At 36.9% G+C, this 24,753-nt stretch overlaps 1 protein-coding gene across 9 annotated transcripts in view; it reads left to right on the forward strand.

The window, feature by feature from the left end:
- DMGDH (dimethylglycine dehydrogenase) overlaps window positions 1-24,753 on the forward strand; it is an 88,562-nt gene that overhangs the window by 52,173 nt on the left and 11,636 nt on the right. For all 9 annotated transcript variants that reach the window (XM_080573097.1, XM_080573098.1, XM_080573100.1 and 6 more), the window contains 7 exons: window positions 4,752-4,921; window positions 5,056-5,209; window positions 6,119-6,284; window positions 9,300-9,430; window positions 11,649-11,866; window positions 12,737-12,894; window positions 13,953-14,012. In XM_080573097.1, coding sequence (XP_080429223.1) covers window positions 4,752-4,921; window positions 5,056-5,209; window positions 6,119-6,284; window positions 9,300-9,430; window positions 11,649-11,866; window positions 12,737-12,894; window positions 13,953-14,012 — 1,057 coding nt within the window. The remainder of the gene's footprint in view (window positions 1-4,751; window positions 4,922-5,055; window positions 5,210-6,118; window positions 6,285-9,299; window positions 9,431-11,648; window positions 11,867-12,736; window positions 12,895-13,952; window positions 14,013-24,753) is intronic.

Raw genomic sequence — 24,753 nt, forward strand, 5'->3', positions numbered from 1 at the left:
TTCTTTTTCTTTTTCTTTTTCTTTTTCTTTTTCTTTTTCTTTTTCTTTTTCTTTTTCTTTTTCTTTTTCTTTTTCTTTTTCTTTTTCTTTTTCTTTTTCTTTTTCTTTTTCTTTTTCTTTTTCTTTTTCTTTTTCTTTTTCTTTTTCTTTTTCTTTTTCTTTTTCTTTTTCTTTTTCTCTTTTCTTTGTACCTATATAAAAGATGTTTGGAAATAATCTTAATAACCACTACCCACATGTTGTGAACTTATCCTTCTCTCTTTCTTCTTTTTCATAACTCTCACAATTCTTTCAATCTGTTTCCTCCTTTTATTGTGGAGGCTACTATCTGTGACACTTTATGAAGCAGCAAGAAGTGGGTAGGACTTGGTAATGTCTGTGGAGCAAGCTGAAGCCATGAAAGTGCTGGTCTTTGCAGTACACTTTCCAGTTCATTTTATGCATCACTTTCAATTACATTGTGTTCAATACTTTTTTGGTATGTGGAAAATGGTGTCACTGAAATTGTGGCAGGAATGATTGTTACAGGAAGAACTTCTAATCAGAAGTAATAACTTTTGGGTGAAGAGTTGAAAGCATGCTAAGCATAGAGGACTGAAGGCACACTGGATGACTTACTGCTCTAGGGATACAGTCATAGTTCTGACTGTTGGAGATTGAGCTGAGAAATGATGTTGCTGGGTGTTGGAAGAAAGCAAATGAAGATGTTAATGTGACGAGGTTAGTGTGACAACAAGAATGGGTGTTTTTCTGGTGTTGTTTATTCTCTCCTGCCCACTATGACATTTATTTTGAGTGTGATTTGCATCTTATATACTCTGGCTCCACTGAAGTCAGTGGTAAAGCTCCTACTGACTTTTCTTTAGTTGTCTCACTTTGCCTGTTGTCTCAAGATGGATAGAATGAACTGAATGCAATTCTAGGCACATGTTATTGAACACGTTCTGTTTACATTGCTTTTCCAATTGCCTAATTTGCCGTTCAAAATCCAGCTAAGTTTTTCCAGTTTTCTTTCAGTCCAAACCAAACAAACCCTCAGATCGTAAGATAAGGCAGTATCACTAACATGCTTTCCGAGGCCCTCAAAATAAAAGGGTTTGGTAATTTTGCAATGATTCATTGTGAAAGGTGTTCACCTTTGCTGCTTGGATTGAAAAAAAAGAACCAACAAAATTGTTATCTTTTAGTAACATTTGCAGATCTTATAGTTACAAAAGTGGTTTGCCTAGTCCTAGTTCACCAGAAAGACTGTTTAAGTTCATTACCGTGTTGCCAGACTTTGGAGCCTGTTTTCCTTCATTTGGCATCAATAGGAGCAGAGTCAAAGTTCCGTGTAGGAATAACCAGAGACCGGTGTTACATGCTTAAGTTTCTTAAAACAACTTATTTCAGGAATTTGATTAATCTCTAAATGTGTAGACACAGGTCGCAATTATGTTGCTGTCACTGGATTGCTTTGTCTGCTTTTCAGGGACTTTTGACTCTGTTCTGCGCTTCTGGGTCACTGCAGTGTTTCTGCCAGTGTTGTAATTTTTTGTGTGCATTAGCAAATCCTTATCTCACAATCAGCTAGCAGGGACATTGTGACAGAGGACTTAGTGCTGTTAGTTTAGAGGATTTTTATTATCTAAAATTAGCAGCATGCTAGACATTTTAATGTGCAAAGAGGTTAATAAGTATAGTTAGCAGGGCATGTAGCACTGTTTATTATCAAGGTTGCTCAATGCTTCCCATTTAAGACTGGTTTTGGTTACTTATAGCTTTGAAAGTGTTAACAATAAGCTGGATTTTTTTTTCTGACCCTATTTGGTGTCAAAGCAGTATAATCTTTCAAAAGAATGAGATTATTGGAAGATATGCCATTTTGCCATGTTCAGGTTTGGGGGGAAGTCTTTCTTCTGAAGAACTCTAACCTCCTCATTTGCTGAGAATGAACTTCATGTTTGGCAGAAGTGACCTTTCTCCTAAAGATATGCCTTTCTGCCATTCTTCACAAAATCTATCTGCAAGGCCCATTCACAAGCCTTCAGAGAAGTTACAGCTCATAACACTTGACAGAGATTCACTAAGTCTTCATGAGTTCTATCTACAGTAGTATTCTAAAGCCAGAGACTGAATAGGAGTTTTCCTGCAGAAATGGGGTCGAAAAATGGCTGAACAAAGTCACTAGAAAAGGGACCATGGTGTGCAGGGACTTAGATTTCCTAGGAAAAAAGGAATGGAGTGAAAAGTTTCAGGAGCCAAAAATTGGTGAGAAGCAATATATCACAAACCAGTAAGGCACAAGAACAGGAAAGAGACAGTGGGGAAGACCACAGAGCAAAGCAAGGCTGGCATGGATTGAAAGGAGAGAAGAGCAGAGGGCAATTCGTGTTCACTAAAGCACAATTTATTGAAATCTTCATATGAAGTCAGAGACTCCTAAGCAGTAACACTCTTTACACCTGTAACATCCCATCCCACCCCATCCTATCCCATCCCTGCAAACCATGTACGTCATTCCTTCTTAGAAGAATGGCAGTGGATATATTAATACTATCAGCTCTCCTTATCTCAGCTGATGAAGGATTTGGGCACCCTGGGTAGTCCGTAACATTTCTGATGATGTAGGCCCAATGGAGAGCACGCACAGAATCAACTAAATGAGCAGAGACAATGCTGAAAAGCTCTGCAAAATGTGGAGACCAGTCAGACAAGGTGCACTGCTCCACCTGACCTAGCAAATCCACATTGCTGGGCTGCCTCCTGGTCTGTCTTGTTCCCAAGGTTACCCTGCCATCAACTCAGTCTTCAAATAAACCTAAAAATTTCCAGTGCATTTGGTCTGTTTCCATCCACAGTCATGCAATGGTCTTTGTGCTTCTGGCTTTAGTGAATGGTGCAGAGAGACTTGAGCTGGCTAAAACTTCTGGAGCTGGTCCTGAAGGCATCATAGCTGTGCTCACAAAACTTGCACACATGAATTTCCCAAGTGAGTCTAACTAAATTAACACCAGAAATGGCTAGCTCTTTTGTAGTACTTATAGAGTGGCAGTTGACAAGCAGTCATCCTTTCTATATCAACTGGGGTGAGAATCTGAAGATTTCTGCTGAATGTCCTAAAGGGTTATGTTTTGCAGAACTGCTACATGCACTCAACTACTTGATATTAGTTTTATTAAACAAACAAACAAAAAGATAAAAAAACTACTGTATCAAACCAATATCATGAAGATTATAAAGTCAGGCATTCTACAGTTAGGAAGTGCCAGGACTAAGTGCCAGGACCAATTCTTCTTACACATATGCATTGGGATTAAATGATTACATTCTATTTTTTTCATAAGATCTTGGACTGTTTAATTCAGGGCCTAGAATTCTGAATGCAGAGCTGATGAGCACCAGCTCAAGTTTTGGCATCACTATTCAGTGTGAGTCTCTGTGATTTAATTTCTGCATGCTAATCTAAATTTGGTTTTCCATTGGCTTCATATTTCTTCAAGGATTTTTCTGTTCTGCTCATTGGAGCATGTCACAAATAATTAATAATTAATTTTCACATGACAGAAGGATATTTAGGCCCTTTTTTAGACACGGTAAATTAATTCATGGATATATTAACATCAAACATTTTAAATCTTTTGTTATTAATAATTATTTGTCATTAACCATTTCAATGTATAATCTTGCCTGTAATTCAGCATTACATAGTGCTGTTTGGTTGCATGTATATTGAGTGGTGACATACACATATTGCAGTACACTGAAGCTCCTTGTCTACCAGTTGTCCAGTTCAGCTACCTGGTAGAAGCATATTTCACACATAGAATTCTCCTTTTGGGCATCAAGATGTTGAGCATTTTGAAAGGTCAAATTATGTACGAAATACTTAAATAAGAAAACCTTTGATCTATCATTTCATAACTTTTGAGTACTTACCTTTGCTGTCTGGTATGGTTCCTTTAATACAGGTTTCTAACAAGAGACCTCCTCTACTGCCTGATGCTTCACACACTTACTAGGTAGAAACAGGACAGGCTTTTGCTACAGACTAGTAGCAGAACATTCCTACTTGTGTATTTTTTTAGCATTAATGTTCTGGAACCAGTTCTCTCTCGTAGCAGAGAACAGAGAAGGCATATCAAGTAAGAAAAGGCAGCTCTCCATTCTGGCACCGCTGCAAAATTCTCCTAGTTTCACCCCCAGTTCCACTACATTGTCTGGTTTTCAGTGGAGCAATATAAGAAGTCCTTCTGTTACTCCAGTTTCTTTAAAGCTGCTTGGTAATGTCGTCTCCTTATTTTTGGTGCAGTTGTTCTTGCCACTGTAATGTAAATCTTCATCATAGCTACTATAATGTCTCAGTATGGTTTTCAATTCTGAGTCTTGTTTAATTGAATCTAATCAACAAAGAAGAGGTACTTTATGGCTAGAAAGTTTATTTATGGATATCAGAAGTTAGACAACTTTCTTTAGTATTAACTGTTAACATTCCTGGAAAAGATTATTAAATTCTGAACTTCAGAGAAAGTAAGAGCTTTCTATAATCTTTAGCACCATAACTGCCATACTTTAGTGGACTTCTGCTACTGACAGTGGTGCAGTAGAACTATCTGTCAATAACACATATAACCTTGGAAAACAAGACAAAATGGAACAAACCAAAAAAGAGGGGGGAGGGGAGGGAATAGGAGATGTATTAGTAATATAAGCTAGTATTGATTAAAAAAAAAAAAAAGACATAGCACTTGAGGACTTTTTCTGTTTTTAAGGTATGGCATTATACATGCTGGGGGCATAGGAAAGTACTTGAGTGACTGGATCCTTGAGGGGGAACCTCCATTTGACCTGATAGAATTAGACCCTAATCGCTATGGAAAGTGGACCACCACAGAATACACAGCAGCCAAAGCAAGAGAATCTTATGGTTTTAATAACATTGGTAAGAAGATATTTTCTGAATTGTGTTTATATCCTGCAAATGAATTCCAGCAAAGCCTGCCTCTAGATTTCTCTGTTTGCATACATGTTTTTTATGCGTTCTGTCCTGGTAAAGTATTTATTTTTCTTCCCTAGTTGGTTACCCTAAAGAGGAAAGATTTGCTGGGAGACCAACAGAGAGAGCCGGTGCCCTCTATGATTTGCTGAGGTCAAAATGTTCCATGGGCTTTCATGCAGGATGGGAGCAACCCCACTGGTTTTACAAACCTGGAGATGAGATTGGATATAAGTAAATGAAATATTACTTTTTTTTCTTTTTTTTTTTCCCCTAAGAAATTGTCAGCAAGGGCAAGCTGAGTTAAACTTAATGGAAATCTTACATTTATCATTCATTTCTGCTAAAAGATATCTGTTCGGTAGATCTGTTATTGTTTTTTCCATATTTTAGAATCCATTTCATTCTGTTAATGCAGACATTGCAAAACACAGATCGAGTTAACTTGTAGGTGTTCTAGAGATGGGGTGTTAGAAAGCAGCCTACCTCAAGAAAGAGATAGAAAAAAAATGTTCTAAAATCTATCAAAAGAGATTTTTTTTTCTATCAAAAGAGATAGAAAAAAAAATAAATCTGTACTTTCTCCCTTGGTGCAGTGTAATGTTTTCATGAAAAAGCTCATTCCTGTCTGTATAATTATCAGGAAAGGAGAAGTTCAGTCCTCCTTCCTATTTTATTTTATTTTTCTGTGCCTGCCTACCTGCTTACATCAGGGAGCACGCTGCAAATGTTTTCCCCAGGGCTACTGTAGTCCCAATCTAAATGAGGCTCATAAAGGAATAAGGAGACACACTCTGCTGTTGAGATATAAAGCCTTTGACACCTTAAAATCAAATAAATGATTCAGCAACAAAGTATGCTGTAAATTTACACATGACAGACTACTACTTCTTCCAACATTTGAACAGTTCACAGTTTATTACAAAGTGGTTGATAAAATATCAACCCATATCTTTTCTGTTGTTAGAGGATTTAATAATTAAGCTATATTAGTCCAAGGAAAATATTGTGTAAGTTACCTACAATTAGGAGAGTTGAATCTTTTGAATGATTTTTAAACTGATGAAACTGAAGGCTACATTTTGCTGAAAAGAGCACAAAATGGCCAAATTGTGTTTTATGTCTATAAATGCTCTGTTTCAGACCCAGCTTTCGTCGCACAAATTGGTTTGACCCAGTGGGTCGTGAGTATAAACAGGTTATGGAAAAAGTTGGTGTAATTGACCTGTCACCATTTGGCAAGTTTAAAGTAAAAGGCACTGATTCTGTTAAGCTGCTGGATCACCTATTTGCAAATGTTGTTCCAAAGGTAAATGGGATGATGATAACTGTTTTAATGTAGGATTTAGACAAAGAAAGATCTGTTTCAGAAATGGAAAATGAGACATAATATTGTCATAATATCTTTCAGATACCAAGCACTCAGGTCCTTTGGAGAAATTCCTGTGTCAGGAGGTACATTTTACTCAGTTAAGAGCACAAACACTGGAGTTTGTACTAACATAGTCCCAGGAAAAAGTACCTTTTGACACAAATCATTGAGTCATAGAGTTGCTGGTGCTCAAGGGACCTCATTCTCATCGTCTTGTCCAACCTAAAGCAGGTCACCTAGACCTGATCGCTTAGGACTATGTCCAAATGTTTTTTTTTGAATATCCCCAAGGATGGAGACTCCAAAACATCCCTGGGAAACTCATTCCAGTGCTTTGTCACCTTGACATTAAAAAATGTTTTCTTAGGTTTGGACAGAACTTCCTGTGTTTCAAATCTTGATATGAAGAGGACCATAGGAATGATACATGGAATTATTTTACAATAATACTCCCATGCTACTCCCATACAAGAATAACTCCCATGCTAAGACTTGCATGGGAACTGCCTGCCTAAGACTGTGCCACATTATGGCAGCTTTAAGTAGCAGAGGATAGCAGTGGGATGTGCTCTTGCCTGACCATAGAGGGATTTTGTATTCTTCCTGGATGGCCAAAGGAACATTTTTTTTTAAATGTGCTCATGCTTATTTTTTACTCCCCTCATACTTACTCTGTTTTATAGCTACCTGTCTAGAGCAGGCAGGGTTGCAAATATTCAGCATTTTCATCTTTCAGAGTCACATCTGTCCTTTCTTCACAAGTCTGACTCTGCTCTAAGATCCTCAGAGTACGATCCTGTTACCAAAAACGGCACACTGACAACATAGCTCAGGTTTCTGATTCTTGGTCCTCAGTTCAGTCCTCTCTTTTTTTTTTTTTTTAAATATATATATATATATATTATATATGTTATATGTATATTTATTATGTATATTTATACTTATATATACAAAGTGCCTGCCACCATATTGATAAACACTCTTTGGAACCACTCTGATGGCAGGGATGAGAACAGGAGTTGGCCTGCAGTACCTCAGCACTTCTGTTTCAAAACAATTAAAACAAAACAAAACAAAACAAACAAACAAAAACAAACAAAAAACCACACAAAATAACAACAACAAAAAAACAACAAGGTCTTGCTACCAGCCTGGTTGGCTGGCTAGTGTTTAATAGTGCTACTCCATCAGGTTTGGAAGGAGACCTATTGTGAATGGCAACAGTTCACTGTGTCTCTTCCAACTGTACTTCAGAACAGTGCAAGAGTCAGAGAAGGGTAGTGGGACGTAAAGACTCAGACCCATTACCAGTCAGGTAGCGCTCCACAAGTCCCTTTTGTTTTCATGCTTTGTCAAACACTCACAGAATGTCTAGCTTCAGAGATACACCTCCAGCTAGCAGATTGTTCCTTTCTGAAGTGGGATTCTGTCATTTTAGCACAGATTTTATTTCCTTTCTTTTTTTTTTTTTTCCCCTGTATATTATGGTTTTATCTGCTTCAGACACCAGAGGAAGTAAGTACAGGGAAACATTAAGTACACTGAAACTACAGTCATGGAGGTAGATATGGACTCATGGAGTCAGAGCCAACAGAATGGAAAGGCTATACACAAGAATGGTGTCCCATAGGTTTGGCAGAAAAGAGAACCTGAACTGCCATACAGTCATATATTTTACAGTATTCATTTTGTGATAGCAATATAGATTGATGTTTGTCTTTTCTACAGTTTGGATTAGAGGTGAGGTGACTGTGTCATCAGCTGGCATGGATAACACTTGCTGAATATATTTAAGTGTTGCAGGGAAAGCAAGATTAAACAGGAAACCATGAAGACATATCGAGTGCTTTCTATGGAATTTAATAAGTGTTGCTGAAGCTAAAAAGAAAGATAGCAAACAAAATGAACAGCTTAGGAGTCCACTTAAATATCCAGCTTTCACAACAGTTGATTATTTAAGCTGTCTGATTTCTGGTGCCATTCATGCTTGTCTGCATCATAAAATAGTGCAGTGAAGTTACTGGAAATACTCTTCTATCACAAGCAGATTGGGTGTGACTAGCATCAGACTGTGAAGATTTGACTATGCACCTGTAGTGTAACAACAACTCTGTTTATGTAGCATGACCTTGCAAAGGAATGTTAGTATCTGCAATATTTTTACTTTTTCCACTTATTGGCTGGAATCTGGCCCCTGGTTGGGTGATTGACAAGGTTCTTATGGACACAGAATGAGTTGAAAGAAATTAAATTCTGTCTCTGGAATCAGACCAGAACAACAGCTATGGTGCATTCACATTTCTGTTTGTATGGATAGTATCTGTATGAACATGCATACGTGTTGTAGCCACAGCTAAGTAGCTGTTGAAAGTTTGCCTTTAGAGATCACATTTCTACACAGTATCTGATCGAAATGTACAGAGATGTAGATTAATAGTCAACAACTGCATAAAATATGAAAAATGTGCATAAATCAGGACCACAAAAGCATAACCCAGCTCAATATCTTTTTTTCTTTAAGTAAGGAGCAAAGGATATGTTATATTTTTGTCTCTGAAAATGTCAATCACATGATTGAAAAAGATTATTTATGACAATAACAAGTAGAATTTTTTATTCTGATGATCAGCAAACAAACTGAAATTGATTTTGTTTGCACTGAAAATCTATTATTGAGAATGTCTTGTCTAATAAACAAATAACAAATATTTATGAAGGTCTTGATTTATCTCATTTCAAAATTTTCATTTTTGCTATGAAGAAAAATATGAAATTTCCATTGTAAATCTTAAACTTGGCCAATTGTGTATGTAACCTCTCCTATTAAGGCACAGCAGAACAAACATATTAAGTTATTCTTTAAAGTAAATGTATGTTTCCATATATTTTATAATGTTTAAGAATTCAAAGATTTTAATTTGCATCCTTAATATTGAAAATTTTCTTCTGTAGGTTGGTACCACAAATATAAGCCATATGTTAACACCAAGAGGAAAAGTTTATGCTGAGCTAACAGTCTCTCAATTGTATCCAGGAGAATTTATGCTTGTAACTGGCTCAGGGTCAGAACTCCATGATCTGAGGTGAGTTTATTTTTGATACAGTAAGTACATAGTGCTGTACAGTCACATTAATATAGAAATCTTTTTTATTAAGTGCCAAATTCTTAATTATTACTCAATAATCCTTGCAATAGGTTCAAGAGAATTCTACTTATTCATTGATCTTGGTTTCTTAGAAACTCAGTCAAGCTGAATCCTGAAATATAAGCAGTTGAATACTGGATTAATTGTTGGTGTAAAAGGTGGACAGGATAATTTACTGATAGTAATATGTAATATACTCTAGTGTGAGTAGTTCTTGTTTTGTTATTGAGCTTGTTTGTATTTGGCATTGTATGGTGGAACACAGCACGGTTGTTCCTTTCTAGTGTTTTCTCTTATGTAAAAAAAGAAAATTGCCTTTTAACATGGTTGACCCCAGAGACACTGGCCTGGCCAGCAGAGATGGGTAATACAGTCTTCCTGATACTGTGATAATGTTCTCTGCTTTGGGCTCTGGTGTCACAAAGCAAAATAAAAGAAAGAAAGGAGCTAGAAGCAGTTGCAGGTTGACTTATTTTCATTTGCTTTTTCAATTACATGCACATTGGAAGCCTTGGAACATTTCTAAGGCTATTAGTGGCTGTACACACATACTGAAAAAAAAAAAAAGATTTTTTTTTTTCTTATGGGAGATTGATGAAAAATCAGTTCTTCAAAATGAATCAATACATAAAAGACTGGAATTTGCTACCCTAACACATGACGGATAATACACTGCTTGTGTATTGAACCAATGAACCATTGGCACATTCAGGAACCAAATGCAAGTAAAAAAGGGTAGGCCTACTGTATTTACTTTTAAAGAATTTCTGCCATCCTATTTGGTACTCCCCTGGTGCTGAAATCTTTAAACACTTTTTAACAAATCAGTAATTTATATTATTTTAAATACATTCCTTTTATTTATTTTGTGAGATTCCTGAAAGACAGTGCCCAGATGATGCATTTGATTAAAGCAAGACTCAAAACTAAACTTCCCGGCAGTACTGTAAATACTATGTTCAGGAAGCAACAATCCCATTTGTACATTTCTGTTAACACAGAAATTTATCTTGAGGTTTCTTACGTTCGATGTATTTGTATCTTTTAGTATGTCGAGTTTTATTAACACATTCTGAATCCAAAGGCAGATCTCTGTTCAGTCTTAGGATATCACTTCTTTTTCTTATCTTGGAAATAGAAAAGAAGTAGTCAGCATGGATTCACCAAGAAGTCATGCTTGTCCAACCTGATAAGTTTCTATGATGGAATGGCTAGCCTAGTAGATGAGGGGAGAGCAGTGGATATTGTCCACTTGGACTTCAGTAAGGCCTTTTACACTGTCCCCCCTAAGATCCTTGTAGACAAGTTGTTGATGTACGAGCTAGATAGGCAGACAGGGAGGTGGATTGAAAACTGTCTGAATGGCTGAGCCCAGAGGGTGGTGGTCAGTGGTGCAAAGTCTAGTTGGAGGCCAGTAACCAGTGGCGTACCAGGGGTCAATGCTGGGTCCAGTCTTGTATAACATCTTCATTAATGATCTGAATGATGGGGCAGAGTATACCCGCTGCAAGACTGCAGATGGCATAAAGCTGTAGGAGTGACTGATACGCCAGAGTGTTGTACTGCCATCCAGAGGGACCTCAGCAGGCTGATGAAATGGGCTGGCAGGAGCCTCATGATGTTCAACAAGAAATGCAGAGTCCTGCACCTGAGGAGGAACAACCTCTTGCATTAATAAATGCTGGGGGCCAGCCACCTGGAAAACAGCTTGGCAGAAAAGGCCCAGGGGTCCTGGTGGACACCGAGGTGAACATGAGCCTATAGTGTGCGTTACAGACACAGGTGGCCCAGAGAGGTTGTGGAGTCTGCTTCCATGGAGATATGTAAAAGCTGCCTGGACATGGTCCTGGTAAACGTGTTCTGGGTGTCTCTGCTGAGGCAGGGGTTGGACCAGATGACCCCTAGAGGTCCCTTCCACTCTCAGCCATTCTGGGACTTTGGGATTCCACCAATTTAAATTCTGAACTTTCCTTACTGTACCACAGACACCTGAGTTCCTATACCAGTTATCCCAACAGAAGATGAACAGTAACAAAACAAACAAACAAACAAACAAACAAAAAACAACCAAAAAAAACCCTTCATTTTTAATGTTTATATGAATCAGTTATTTTTAATGCATAAAGCTAACATCACTGTTGTGTTTTACATGCAGATGGATAGAAGAGGAGATAGTGAGAGGTGGATACAAAGTTGAAATAGAAAACGTGACAGATGAGATGGGAGTACTTGGTGTAGCGGGTCCATATGCACGACAGGTCCTCCAGAAGTTGACAGCTGAGGATCTGAGTGACGTTTCATTTAAGTTTCTCCAATCTAAACATTTGAAACTCTCTGATATTGCTGTTACTGCCATTAGGATATCATACACAGGTAAGTGATAGAGAAGAAAGACAGAATAAAGAAGGAAAGAGGCCAAAAAATATAACTAAAAATAGATTGAAAAATACATCTCAATATGTATTCATAGGTAGTAGGTTCACCACACTTTATTTTTAAAAGTGTGAGGAAATGCAGTACATTGATTTTTCAGATGTGTTCTGGTCATGGTCTGTTCCAAATTTTCCAAGACCATTTTCTCTAGAATACCCTATGGTGTAAATATTTATTTTACAGAACAAAAGGCCAGTTCTGATAACCTCTGTGGTATTTGCTGCAAAACCAACGTCAGGAATTGTTTTTGGATTACCGTATGTTATTGTTTGTCAAGTGCTTTGAAAATGTAACACTGAAGTGCTGAGTATTTGTTTTTCTCGGTTACTTTTTATTTCTTTTTATGTCCATCTCTACTGCAATGAACTGAATTCAGAGCATTCTGAAGCAGCTGAAGTGTAGTAAATATGACGAAACATGCTCACTTTATTATTTACACTCTGTTACATTTGCTGTTCATTTGCCAACTCATCATCTGCTTGTAATGCCTTTAAACTTAATTGCTAATTGACTTCATTACATGACCTTTCCTTACCAGTTATGTTTTATTGTCCTCTTCTCCCCCTCCCCCTTCCATGTAGATTTCAGTTACAGTTTAAATTAGAATAATAGTGCCTCTGCTTAAGATCTAGGGCATGAATCCTCTTTTGGTTCCTGCAGGGAATTTGACTTTCTATATGATTGCAGAATTGACCCTCTAATGTGAATTAACACAGCAGTGATCCCCACTTTTACCAGTGAAGAGACTGCATTTATTAGGATTGTTTCATTGTTGAGTTGATTAAACTGCTAGTCTTGTTTGTCAAACAGGTGAATTGGGCTGGGAGCTGTATCATAGAAAAGAAGACTCTGTAGCTCTTTACAGTGCAATCATGGAAGCTGGCCAGAAAGAGGGAATTGACAACTTTGGAACATATGCTCTGAATGCTTTAAGGCTAGAAAAGGGCTTCCGAGCCTGGGGGGCAGAGGTCAGGAAATAAAACTTTTTAATTATTCTCTCTGTTTATTTTCTTTATTTCATTATGACTATACAGCTTATATTTAGACTTAACAAAGATGGTATTTGTTCCAGTTTCTAAGTTTAGCATGAAAATAAAATTTACTTTGAACAGGAAAAAACTGTTATTCTGAACAGTGTCTTTTCTAAATAAAGATAACTACTACAAACATTTAATTACTGGTAAAGAGGCACTTATGCTGATTCACTGATGTTTTTATATCTTGTGCAAAATTATGAGGGTTTTGCTGAGCTCTAGTCTTCTAAAATCAAAGATTTGGCTGATAGGTTCTGAAAATGTTTTATTTTTGTAGTAACTATGTCATGAGAGGCCAATTATTTTTGCTTCATAATGTGTTTGGAACTTTTTCATTTCCCATTAGCTTCTTTTTGCTGAATTTGCTCATCCACAGTAAAGAACTACTCAGGGGAGCTAGAGAATTTGTGGAAAACCATTATAATTTCCACTTACCTGATTTTTTTTCTAATTCTTTGGAAAGGAAAGAATTCACGAAGGTGAAATGCTGGACATTTGGGAATCCTTTCTCTTTTTCCATGTATAACTATTTTCATTCTTGCTGCCTAACAAACCATATGTCCCTCTTCCCCTTGATGGGAAGGTGATAAAAATAGCTGGCATTGTATTTTATTTTCATCTCCAGCTAAGGCATTTTGGTGTGTTACAGTTAATGTTTATACCTCAGTTATTCAGGCTTCTGCAGGTTCTAGAGTCTTGTTTCTTATTGAAGTGTGTATTACTTTGCATACTGAAAGTTAAGAGAATGATTTACAAATCTATGCTTTATATTAAGGATAATAGCAGATATTCTGCTTCAGATCACATATAGGAAATTTATGGTGTATTAAAATGGAGGCTGCACATCAGTAGTGTAGATGACATTGACCCAGGAGTAAAAAGAAGAATGCATATAATAATAATAATAATAATAATAATAATAATAATAATGAAAGTAAAACCTGTGACAGTCCCTCATGTATAGATGGCTTTTTTTTTTTTTTTTTTAACAGATGAACTGTGACACAAATCCCTTGGAAGCTGGATTGGAATATTTTGTAAAGCTAAACAAGGTATATGTCCTATGATTTTTAAACTGTTCCATTATGTACAAGGTTATTCCTTTAAGTGTATGAAATGAAAAATGTAATTATCTGTAGAATAGAATAGGTATTAGAAAATGAACTAACTATTTTCACATTATTCGAGAATAATTATGAAGTATCTTAAATACATGTATATTTACATGCTTCTTGGTAACAAAATTATATCTTAGACCAGAAATTTGAGAGTAGTAAATTTAAGTAATAAATTTAATTTAATTTAAATCTGTATCAAAATAACTCTTTGAGTGTGGTTTATTTTTCTAGAGAAATTTATTACGTGCTTTTGCAAGCATATATTACCCATAAAAAAGCTGAACAAGCCTGTTCATATTATGAAAACATTTAACTTGCTTAGTCTTGTTAAAGGAGTTGTCTGTAGCACCTTTATCTCTGCCTATCACTTTGGTAGAGGAATCACTGAAAAAAAAACAATGGATTTTTCAGAAGAACTGCTGACTGACAACTCAGATTTGAGTCAAATATAAGTTCGCATTTTGGTAAAAAAATGTAGTTCTTGATAGAATTTCTGATGTGATCCTCCATCATAAATTGTTCCTGTCTGATTTGAATTTCAGAGAATGAGACTAGTTGAATTTAAATGTGTGATAAAAGTGAAAACTTATTATCCTATCTCCCTTTATTAACAACCCCATTTTCATATGATATTAATATTTTAGGAAATCAAACTCTATTGCACTCTAATAGATAGAGAATTTGCTTGTAATTTTCTTTTCTAGTCCAAATAAAAAACAAACCATGTGTCCAAACTCTGTCAAAAAGAAGAATTTTCGATAAAACGCTGTGAAACCTTTGCTGTGCAGCTCTAATGCCATTTGTTGCTACCAGATAGCTTAATGACTCACACAGCTGTTACCTGCACAGTAGATGTGAAGTTTCTAACCTAAAAAACAGGTCTTAGGTATTTCACATTAGGTGCCCTGAATTAGGGGATAGTTGTGATTTAATCTTTAGCTTTGGAATTTCATCTGTAAAATAGAGAAAGTGCCAATGTTTTTACATAAGGGAGAGTAAGAAGAAAAAGTAGTTATTCTGAAGTATTCATTTTTTATAATGATTTAGTGTAATACAGGGACAAATTATATTCTTATTTACATTTTCCTTATACCTGAAAAGGATACTAAATCAGATAATATATGACACTTGATAATTTTTATTATGTCATATGGAGGCACTGTGGAACTGATAAAAAGAATCCCAAACTTTAAGTTACAGCTCCAAATAAGCTATAGATCTTTATCTTTGGGTAGGCAAGAGTTGCAGACTCAAGTTAAACATAAAATGGTGCTTTTGTCTATATGTGAGGAGTGTACTGGTTATAAGAGGAATGAACACAGGAATATGCTTTTACTCTCAAAGTGTTGAACCTCTCCGTATGTGTTAAATCGTGATTGCTTTAATGCAGGATTGATAAAATATCCATTCTTGCCCCAGTCTAACATCAGTGTGTGCTCTAGCATGAAATACAACTTCTGAAGTTACTCCTGCCCAACTATGGAGCTCATCCACTGGAATGGATGACAGTGGCCCTTCCTACATGTAGTCAAGCTATAGCTGTCTCCATTGGGTTGTGTAATTTTGCCCTGGTCAGAGGAAATGTCATATGCAAAGGAAATACGGAGCCTTGTGTGTAAGGATAATGTTTTATTTAACCATCAAGGAATTTCCCATCTTGAGGAGAGCATTAGCAGAGAGATGCAATGGAAAATAATGTTATTGCTACTTGTTTTTCTCTGCACTTCCATTTGATATGCCTGTTTTTATTTCGTTGTTTGTTTGGTTGTTTTGTTTTGTTTTAAGTATAGGTAGGAAAGCAGCCATAGGCAGGGGAAGTTTATATGCCAAAATGCCCATGCAGAACATGCAAAGGCACTAACGTGCATGAAGCAATTCTTTCTTTACTGCTCTGCACTCTTCTCTGCATGGCTACTCATCACGGTAGACAAATACATGTGAAGTGAACCTCTAGCACAGATGCAGATGCCTAAACATTTGCCAGTGTTTTTGAACTAATGTGAAGAAGGAAATAATCGATGCTTATTTATTGACTCAGAGAAGAGGGCAGTTGTGACTGCATGTTGACACTGCGGAGGTACCTGAGTTAACTCAGATATTGGAAGCAGTCTAAACACTGTAGCATGAGGCGCCATGTGAGATTGTTTACTCTGCTTCTTGGCAGCTTGGGGTTGTGAGTCCCATTTTTAGTTACAATTCTCTGCCTCTGGTTTGGTGTCCCTTCGTCATGGCATAGACCTCTCATTATCGCTTGCTCCTATTGTCAAGTAAACTTTTTTTTTTTAAAAAGTCCATCAGATAAGCAACAAATTCTTCTGTTTGCATTCTTGGTGTGCAGGAAATTTCTGACAGGGATTATTCCTTTAACTATTCACCCCCAGCTGGAGAGAGGGATTATTTCTGTAAATTAAAACCAAAATAAACTATTCAGCTAGTTATTAGAGAATGCTTCTTACTGTGCAACAAGTAGCTGAAATAGCTCACAAAATGGACAGAAAGACTTAACTTCAATATGAGTGAATCTTGAGTGATACGTCATGGAAAATGTAAACAGCTCATAAACAGATTAAAGTGAATGAACCACCAAATGCCAATGAAGGTAATACGATCAGAATTATTTTAATTTCCACAAAAGGACATTCAAATGTCTGGCAAATAAATATGAAGAGATGTAAATTCCCCATAAAATTCTTGTATTTCTCTGTGTTTAAATATCTTAGTGTATACATCATCTTCAGGTACATATAGACTAGTAATTTTATTTGTGATGAGTAGCGGGAAAAAAATCTTCAAAGCTTAAGTTGATTTTTTTTTTTCTTCACAATCTATTATAGCATAACAGCAAGTAAACCTGTTTCCTCAAGATTTCTGTGGCAAGTTTCGTTTTATCAGTAAGACTAGAGAGATGGTATTGTTCTATATATCTTCCTCTGGCTTCTGCTTAGTACTCCTTTCTTCTGATGGTGTTAGCTGCTTGCTCAGATGAGCAGGATGGTCTGTGATTAGATCGTATGGTAGTAGGATTTCCAATTTAGTGGGCACGTCATCTTCATAAATTCTTAAGAAAATCTCCCGTTTCAGGGGTGGGATTTTTTTTTAATACCTGTTATCTTTTTATTCATCTGGTTTTACTAAATGTTCTTTGTTAGATAGCCTCACTCACTAATATTTCTTCTCATGAATAAGCACTGCTACTAAATATTCCATACGGTCCTAATTGACTTTGTGGCAGGAAATTCACAGGGTATCTTTAGAAAAGAAAAAGTTGCAACTCTTTTTGCTTCATATACCAGGCTACCGTTTTAGTTCCACCTGACATTTGAACTTTGTATGGTTCAGGTGGTCAGAGCTATATTTTATATGGTTCAGGTGGTATATCACCTCTAAATGCTTTTTATTTCTCAAAATCATGGTTTAAATGTAACTCTTTTGTCAAATACCATAGAAAAGATAAGCAATTACCATATGTTAATTCCGGAGTCTCATGCTTTGTTTACCTTGTTGTATGTATAAAATTTTGTGCGTAAAATTAAAGAGCCCTCCCAGTCCTGAAGGTACTATAGTCTCCCTGGGCAGTCTAGTCTAACAATTCACCATCCTTATGTTAGAAAATATTTTCTTACCATACTTTAAAGTTCTAACCAATTATTATGTTCACTACTGACATACAGAAAAAAAAATATTACTTCCTTCGTCTTTCCAGAAGATGCTTGTGTCTTCAGAATCTGCGAACATGTGCATTTGCAGTTTTCTCAAGTGGCTGATTGTTAGTAGCTTATTCTTAAAACAGCCTGATTTTCTATTGAGCATAGAGGACCCAATAAACTTCATATTAGAGTGAAAAACAAGGAACTCTTTCAGAATGATTTTCCACGTGAATCCAGTAGTGGCAACAATCTTTAGGAGTATACTGCTACAAAATTCCATATTTAACTGTTTTTTTGTTTGTTTTTGTTTTGGTTTGGTTTTGTTTTTATTACTTGCTATACTATGTACAAGACTGCCATCTCTTGGGCACTGTCTGCAGCAACAGCTCACTGGGGGGGAAATGCAGCAGATGATGGAAAAACCCTTTGGATTCCGTTCTAATGTGCTCTTCCAGGCTTCAGTGTGAGACGTTAGCTAATATTTAGTATTTGTTTCCACTAGTAGGAATACCTTTATCAGAGACAGTGTTTCTTTATTGAATTCCTGTTTATTTACTGGGGCAATTTATTTGTTTGGTGTTGTGCCCCATCCTCTTTAATATCTTTATTGATGTTATGGATGAGGGAATTGAATGCACCCTCAGTAAGTTTGCAGATGACACCAAGATGGGGGGAAGTGTTGATCTGCTGGAAGGTAGGAAGGCCCTGCAGAGGAACCTGGGCAGGTTGGGTCGATGGGCAGAGGCTGATGAGATGAGGTTCAACATGGCCAAGGTCCTGGTGAAGACCTGGTGAAGGGCCTGGAACACAAGTCCTATGGGGAGCGGCTGAGGGCACTGGGGTTGTTTAGTCTGGAGAAGAGGAGGCTCAGGGGAGACCTCATTGCTCTCTACAACTACCTGAAAGAAAGGTATGGGGAGCTGGGGGTCTGCCTCTTCTCGCAGATAACTAGTGATAGGACTAGAGGGAATGCCCTCAAGTTGCTCCAGGGGAAGTTTGGGTTAGAAATGAGGAGATATTTCTTCTCAGAAAGAGCAGTCAGGCACTGGAACGGGTTGCCCAGGCAAGTGTTGGAGTCACCGTCCCTGCGGGTGTTTAAGGAAAGGTTGGACGTGATGCTTAGGGACACGGTTTAGTGGGTGACAATGGCAGTAGGGTGGTGGTTGGACCAGATGATCTTGGAGGTCTTTTCCAACTGTAACGGTTCTGTGATTCACCATTTCTTTTTTTTCTAATCTGTGTTCTTTCCAGATTACACATTACCCACAATCTCTCTCCCTTTGCTTTTTCTTTTCTTAGGCCCACTATATCAGCGCTTCCTTCCTTCCTTTCTTTCAATTTTTTTAGCATTCTGCTTCATTTTGGCTTCTTTCCCTGTTGACTTCTCACTATTTCTCTCATCTCTACCAAGCCTGCACAGTGACTGCCTGCATTTGGATGTCAAACAATGTTTCTAAGATAACAAGTGTCTATCTCTTCTAACTTTTACATTGGATTTCTATGGTGGCTTTTATGTTTGCACCTACTGGACATGTGAGCATTTAGTTGCTTCCTTATTTTTTATGAATAGAAGTTGAGTGACATCCCCAGCAGAATGCAGATGGTGAATAACTGTAAATCAAAGATACAGTCCCTGAACATTGACCTAGGTTCCAGCACAACTATACATGACTTTTTATCCCATAGGAAACTAAGACAAACAGCTTTAAATTGTGCCTCCACCATTTTATTCCTTTGTCAAGTTCAAGTAGCAAGTTCAGTCTTACATGTTCACGCCCTTCTCTTTACAGTTGTTTCGTCTCCCTCCTTTCCACTCTGCCAGAACTGCCCCTCAGTTGTGTCAGTCCAACTCATTGTGTTACCACAGTTTAAAGTGGTGTGTTCTGCTTTTGTAAAGCACAGAACAATGAATATTTGTAGGAAAAAAAGTTATTTTCATCGTTTTACAAGTGCAGTTTTGAGAAAGAACAACAAAAGAGTTGAACTGGCAGAAAGTAAGATGTACATGCTGGCTCTGATTCTCTGCAGCATTGAAGCATACGTAGTCATTTATATCATCATGAGTGGGAAATGCTGTCGTTATGACCTGGTACTACTTTCTGACTCTACACTTAGATCATGTAGCTTGTAGCACTGTTAAGCAGTGTTATGAAATCAAAACCTTTCACCTGCAGGAGACTCATAGGTTTCAGAGGGTTGGAGGCAAGGAGTGAAAAGGGGTTACCAGAAAAACAACCTCTTTTATCCATTTGCATGTTTCCAATTTTTAATTGAATTTTGTTTTATTTAAACAACCACTGACTTTAAAATGGGAACCATATTTGGAAGATCATAGCAAGTGATTGATTTTTATCTTCTTGTTTCTTCTTGCAGTATAAAGCATATAATGCAGTCTCGATTTGCTGACTGAGTGTGCAGGGAGCACAGCTCAAGCCCTTCAGTGCTGGACAGGCCAACCTGTTACAGCTTCTGTTAATTCCCCTTTATTGTCAATGTCTGTCCATCCTTCCCTTTCTGTGACTCGCATCCCTCCTGTTCAGACTGGAATGAACATAGCAGTGATTACTGACCCCACTCCACAACCTGGAACAAGGCTATGTTTTGTACCACCTCTTCTCCAAGCAAGAAAAGGAGAGAGGGGAGAAGAAAGAGATTTTACTTAAGAAGGGATAATGTGGTTGGGGAAAGGTAGAAGGATATGAAAAAGAATAGAGTGACAGTTAAGAGGTACTAGATCCAGTGTATTTGAGGACAACTTTTTTTTTTTTTTCCCTCTCTCACTTTCACTCTATATGCCTATAACATTTATTCAACGTACCTTTCCACCTAAATCCTGTCCTTATTCAAATTAAGATTTAGGTGTGGAATACTCTATATAATACTCTATCATATTCTGTTGCTACTTCATCTGGTGTACAGAGGGTCATGAAAACAGAAGATTTATCCCATTAATTTACACAGAGCATGAAATACAGTGGAAAAATATCTCCAGTGATTTTGTTATCTGTATAAAATTCACTCCTAGGTCACTCCCTCTGTGTTCATTGGATCACATAACAAAATAGACAACCACTGAGCTAGGAATTGTGAGCCAAAATAATTCAACCTTTCATCAGCAGTTTATTTAATACCAATTTCTTAGAGCTGGTCATTTGCATACAAGAAGGACTTAGACAGATTGAATGAAAGATGCAGTGATGCAGGTGCCATACATACTGACTGTCCATAAATCCCTTTGAAAACTGTTTTGTGTAGTGTAAACTGCAGCTTTGGTTTGCTGCAGAAAAATAAAATTATCAGATGTTTGCTACCTGTGGAGTAAAATGATCCTCAGTTGTCACCCTTTGATATCATTTGGAGTGATACCCTGAAATAATTCAAGAGCATCCAAGTAAAAATAATTAATTTCAAAATATTGCATTAATGCTGTCTCCAGTGTGTTGTAATGCAATGGTTATAGCAGATTGCAGCAGCTGTTGGTGCAGCCTAACTCATTTGGGTGGCTTTGTGTACATAATTTGGCTTCAAGCCCACATTCATAAGCAGGATACCAAATAAATTACAATACTTTGTTATTAAAAGATATTTGCATATCTTTCCTTCCAATTAATGTTGAAGGGATATGACATTTGTCTTCCTAGAAACCCACACTTAATTCTATTAAGCTGCACAATTTAAAAAAGAAAATTGAAAGTTTTATAGGTAATTTATATTTTTTGCATCCCATAAGCAACAAGAGATTTTAATGAAGAATTAGAAATAGTATCTGTACGCCTTGCAAATCAAGCACATTTGAAACACATTTGAACTAAATTAAACTTTTCAGGATATAACACTGTGCCTCAAATCACCTAATTGGTTAATGTCTCCTAATGTCTTTTTAAAAAAAAAAAAGTGGTTTTATCTTGTGCTAGTAAACACTTGGTAACTGTTGCAATATGAAAGCCTGATGAGGAGAAGGGTAAGGCAAAAATATCTCTTTGATATGGTGATAGATGAGATAATCTATGGGCTTCCTGAAGCTATATGCTATTTGAAAATCTTAACTGATTTGTCTTTGTGATACAATTTTTTCTTAATACCAGTACATAAAGTAAAAATCACAACCCTTCTTTTTTGCTTCTGTCTGTCAAAATGCACTCAAAAATCATACAGCTAAGTCATAAATGTTGTCTGTTTCTCGCTTCTAAGAAGTGTTTTTACTTACTGTGAAAAACATTACATCTGCCCCATCTTAATGCTTTGGGAACTCTTGCCAAGATAATGAAAATTCTTCTGTATTTTAGGCTTAGCTTAATGAGACTCTCGTTATACTAGGTAGTAAAAGTTTTGTATTGTTTCTCCATGTCAAGTGATTATATAGGAACAATAGGAGCTCATTTATATTTGACACTTGACGTTGGAATTGTTTGGTGTTTCCCTTTGTTTCTGTTCTTTGTTTCTGTTGTTTTCTTCTTTCTTCCTTTTTCTTTGTTTCTCTTTTTCAGAATATTTCTATTAGTGATTTATGCTGTTTTGAATGGGATTTCATCTTGCATTACGTTTAGTGTGACAACCTAAAAGAAATAGAAACAGACTGACTATTCTTCTTCTAGAAACAGGAAGCAGTTACCAAGAATAGACACTATGAGTTCGAATGAGTCAATTTCCAAAATACTGTTTGGATTGGAATGAACAACCTCATGCACACACACATACACATACACTTGCTCATAAATCAAAAATGAATAATGGTGGAAATGTGGTCAGTACAATTGATGTGGATACCCACAAACTGTAGAATAAGAAGACTGATTTAGTTGTATTCATATAGCTGTAATTTCTTAAGAGGTTGCTTTAAATGTTTTTAAAATGTGTGTGTGTGTGTGTATGTATATATATACATATGTATATATTCAGAGATGTATATTATATATACACATATGTCCAGTCATAGATTTTTAGCTATGTTCATATAACATTCATATAAGTGTATGTTCATGTATGTATGTACACATAAATTTATATACTCATTTTTGCAGACCGTGTGGTTGTGGATGTGTATGTATTTTGCAGAGTCTGTACCTCTGGGTTATTTTTGCAGGCCTGAATTCTAAAAAGACAAGAAAATTTTTAAACTTCAAGGAATATAAATCCACACAGAACAAGCCCATTGCATGAAAGCCCCCAGATCTATCTCCAGGTAGCATAAGGACTACACAGTGATCTGGGTCAAAAGCCTGGCCTAGCAGAAATTAACTGGGCAAGAATTTCGTTTTGTGTCTGTAATGAATAGGCAAAGAACATTCCAGAAATACATAGATTCTAAAACTGGCAAGCTGCTTAGAATTTTCCATAATTGTTTCTATATCTAAAAGGTAATTAACAACTTAAAGTCAAATTTATTTATTTATTTGTTTATTTTTTGCTGTCACTATCAAGATTACAAGTAGGTTAACAGGAGTTAACTGTCATCTCTACAGTTAATCTCAAATGACCCATTAAAGCAGCACTTCATATGCTACCAGGTCATATTCAAGGCTCTGGTTATGATTGCTGCATTAACCTTTATAGAAAATATTTTTCCACTTGAAAATATGAAATTACAGAGGTAAAAATTAACCAGAAACTTTGAATTAAAAAAAGAAAACACACACAAAAACCCATGAAAATGATACATGTTTTAATGGGCTTTCATCTCTCTCTACATCCGTGCATTTACAAGTACATGAATACTCCACAAAAAAGAATCCATGCTGTCAGTACAAAACTATGTCAATGATATGTGATACCACATTCCCAAAGTTGTGGGTTACAATTCTTTTTGGTTTTGCAAAACTGGAGGGTGACTCAATAGAGGAAAAGGGCATAAATTAGAAGAATTTAATTATTTTAATTAATTAATCTAGCAAAATAATACAGTCAGAAGCTAGTTCTGAGAGTCCTGTATGACACCACTCTGACATTACTAAGAGACCTAAGGATGGGGATTTAAAGACATTCCTACTGCCATTTTAGATGCCTTAATGTGCCAGCCGTAACATCCACACTGGGCTTGTAAATAAGATATGAGACTGAAGGGAGACCTATCTTCTCCTGGTTCAGCAGATGGAGGCCCTAGGTCACGTGCCATTTTATTTGAATACTTGTGTTTAGTTCCACAGTTAGATTCCTTAAGACTAAATACCAAGTGCTACATTGGCATGTTCAGGAAGGGGTTGATTCAGCGCTAACTTCACCTGTAGTATATTTGCTTCTTAGGTATCTCTCTGTCTAATGAAAAGCATTTTAGTCTGTGTGTCATGCTGTGGTATACCATCTCATTTGGGTTTCTACTTGTAGGTTATTCCTGTCATAAATATTCCTGTGTAACACAAAAGCAATTCTGTGAAAAGTGACAAGGAACTACCCAGTAGCTACTTACTGTCTGATTTGAGAGCCTTGCTTTATATTTTTCCAACGCATCTTGAGAGTTCTCAAGTCAATCCTCACAGTCCTGTCTTTTTCTGATCTGGACTGTATTTCATGCTGCCTTTCCCCAAAATGGGGCATCAGCCTTTATCTTCAGTTGATCCACAATGATTTTCAGTCTAACTTGTCCTTAGCTGGTTCGCGACATCAGCTGTTTTGTACAATTGCTTGCATAGTCCAATCTTTCAAAATTCATCAGTGCATTAATAGTTTCGTCAGAGCCTGTACACAGACATATGTGAACTTGAACAAGACGTACCTAGGAAATGAGGAGGAATGGAAACAGGTCCCTGTTTGATGTCGCAGGCAACCCCTCTCCCTAGCGGCCCTGCCTCCCCAGGTGCCCATACACAATAGGTTTGAGGCCCTGGAGCTTGAGAGACCGGTGGGTGTGGATGAGGTGAACAGTCTACCCAGGAGGATGCCTAGGGCAAAGAAGTCGACTCCACACCTCAGGACTGCCTCCACTAAGAAAGAAAGAAGGGTGATTGTAGGCGACTCCCTTCTCAGGGGAACAGAGGGCCCTATTTGTTGACCTGACCCTACCCATAGGGAAGTCTGCTGCCTCCCTGGTGCCA

This window comes from Anser brachyrhynchus, assembly GCF_964034855.1.
Source record: "Anser brachyrhynchus genome assembly, chromosome: Z".
NCBI lineage: Eukaryota > Metazoa > Chordata > Aves > Anseriformes > Anatidae > Anser > Anser brachyrhynchus.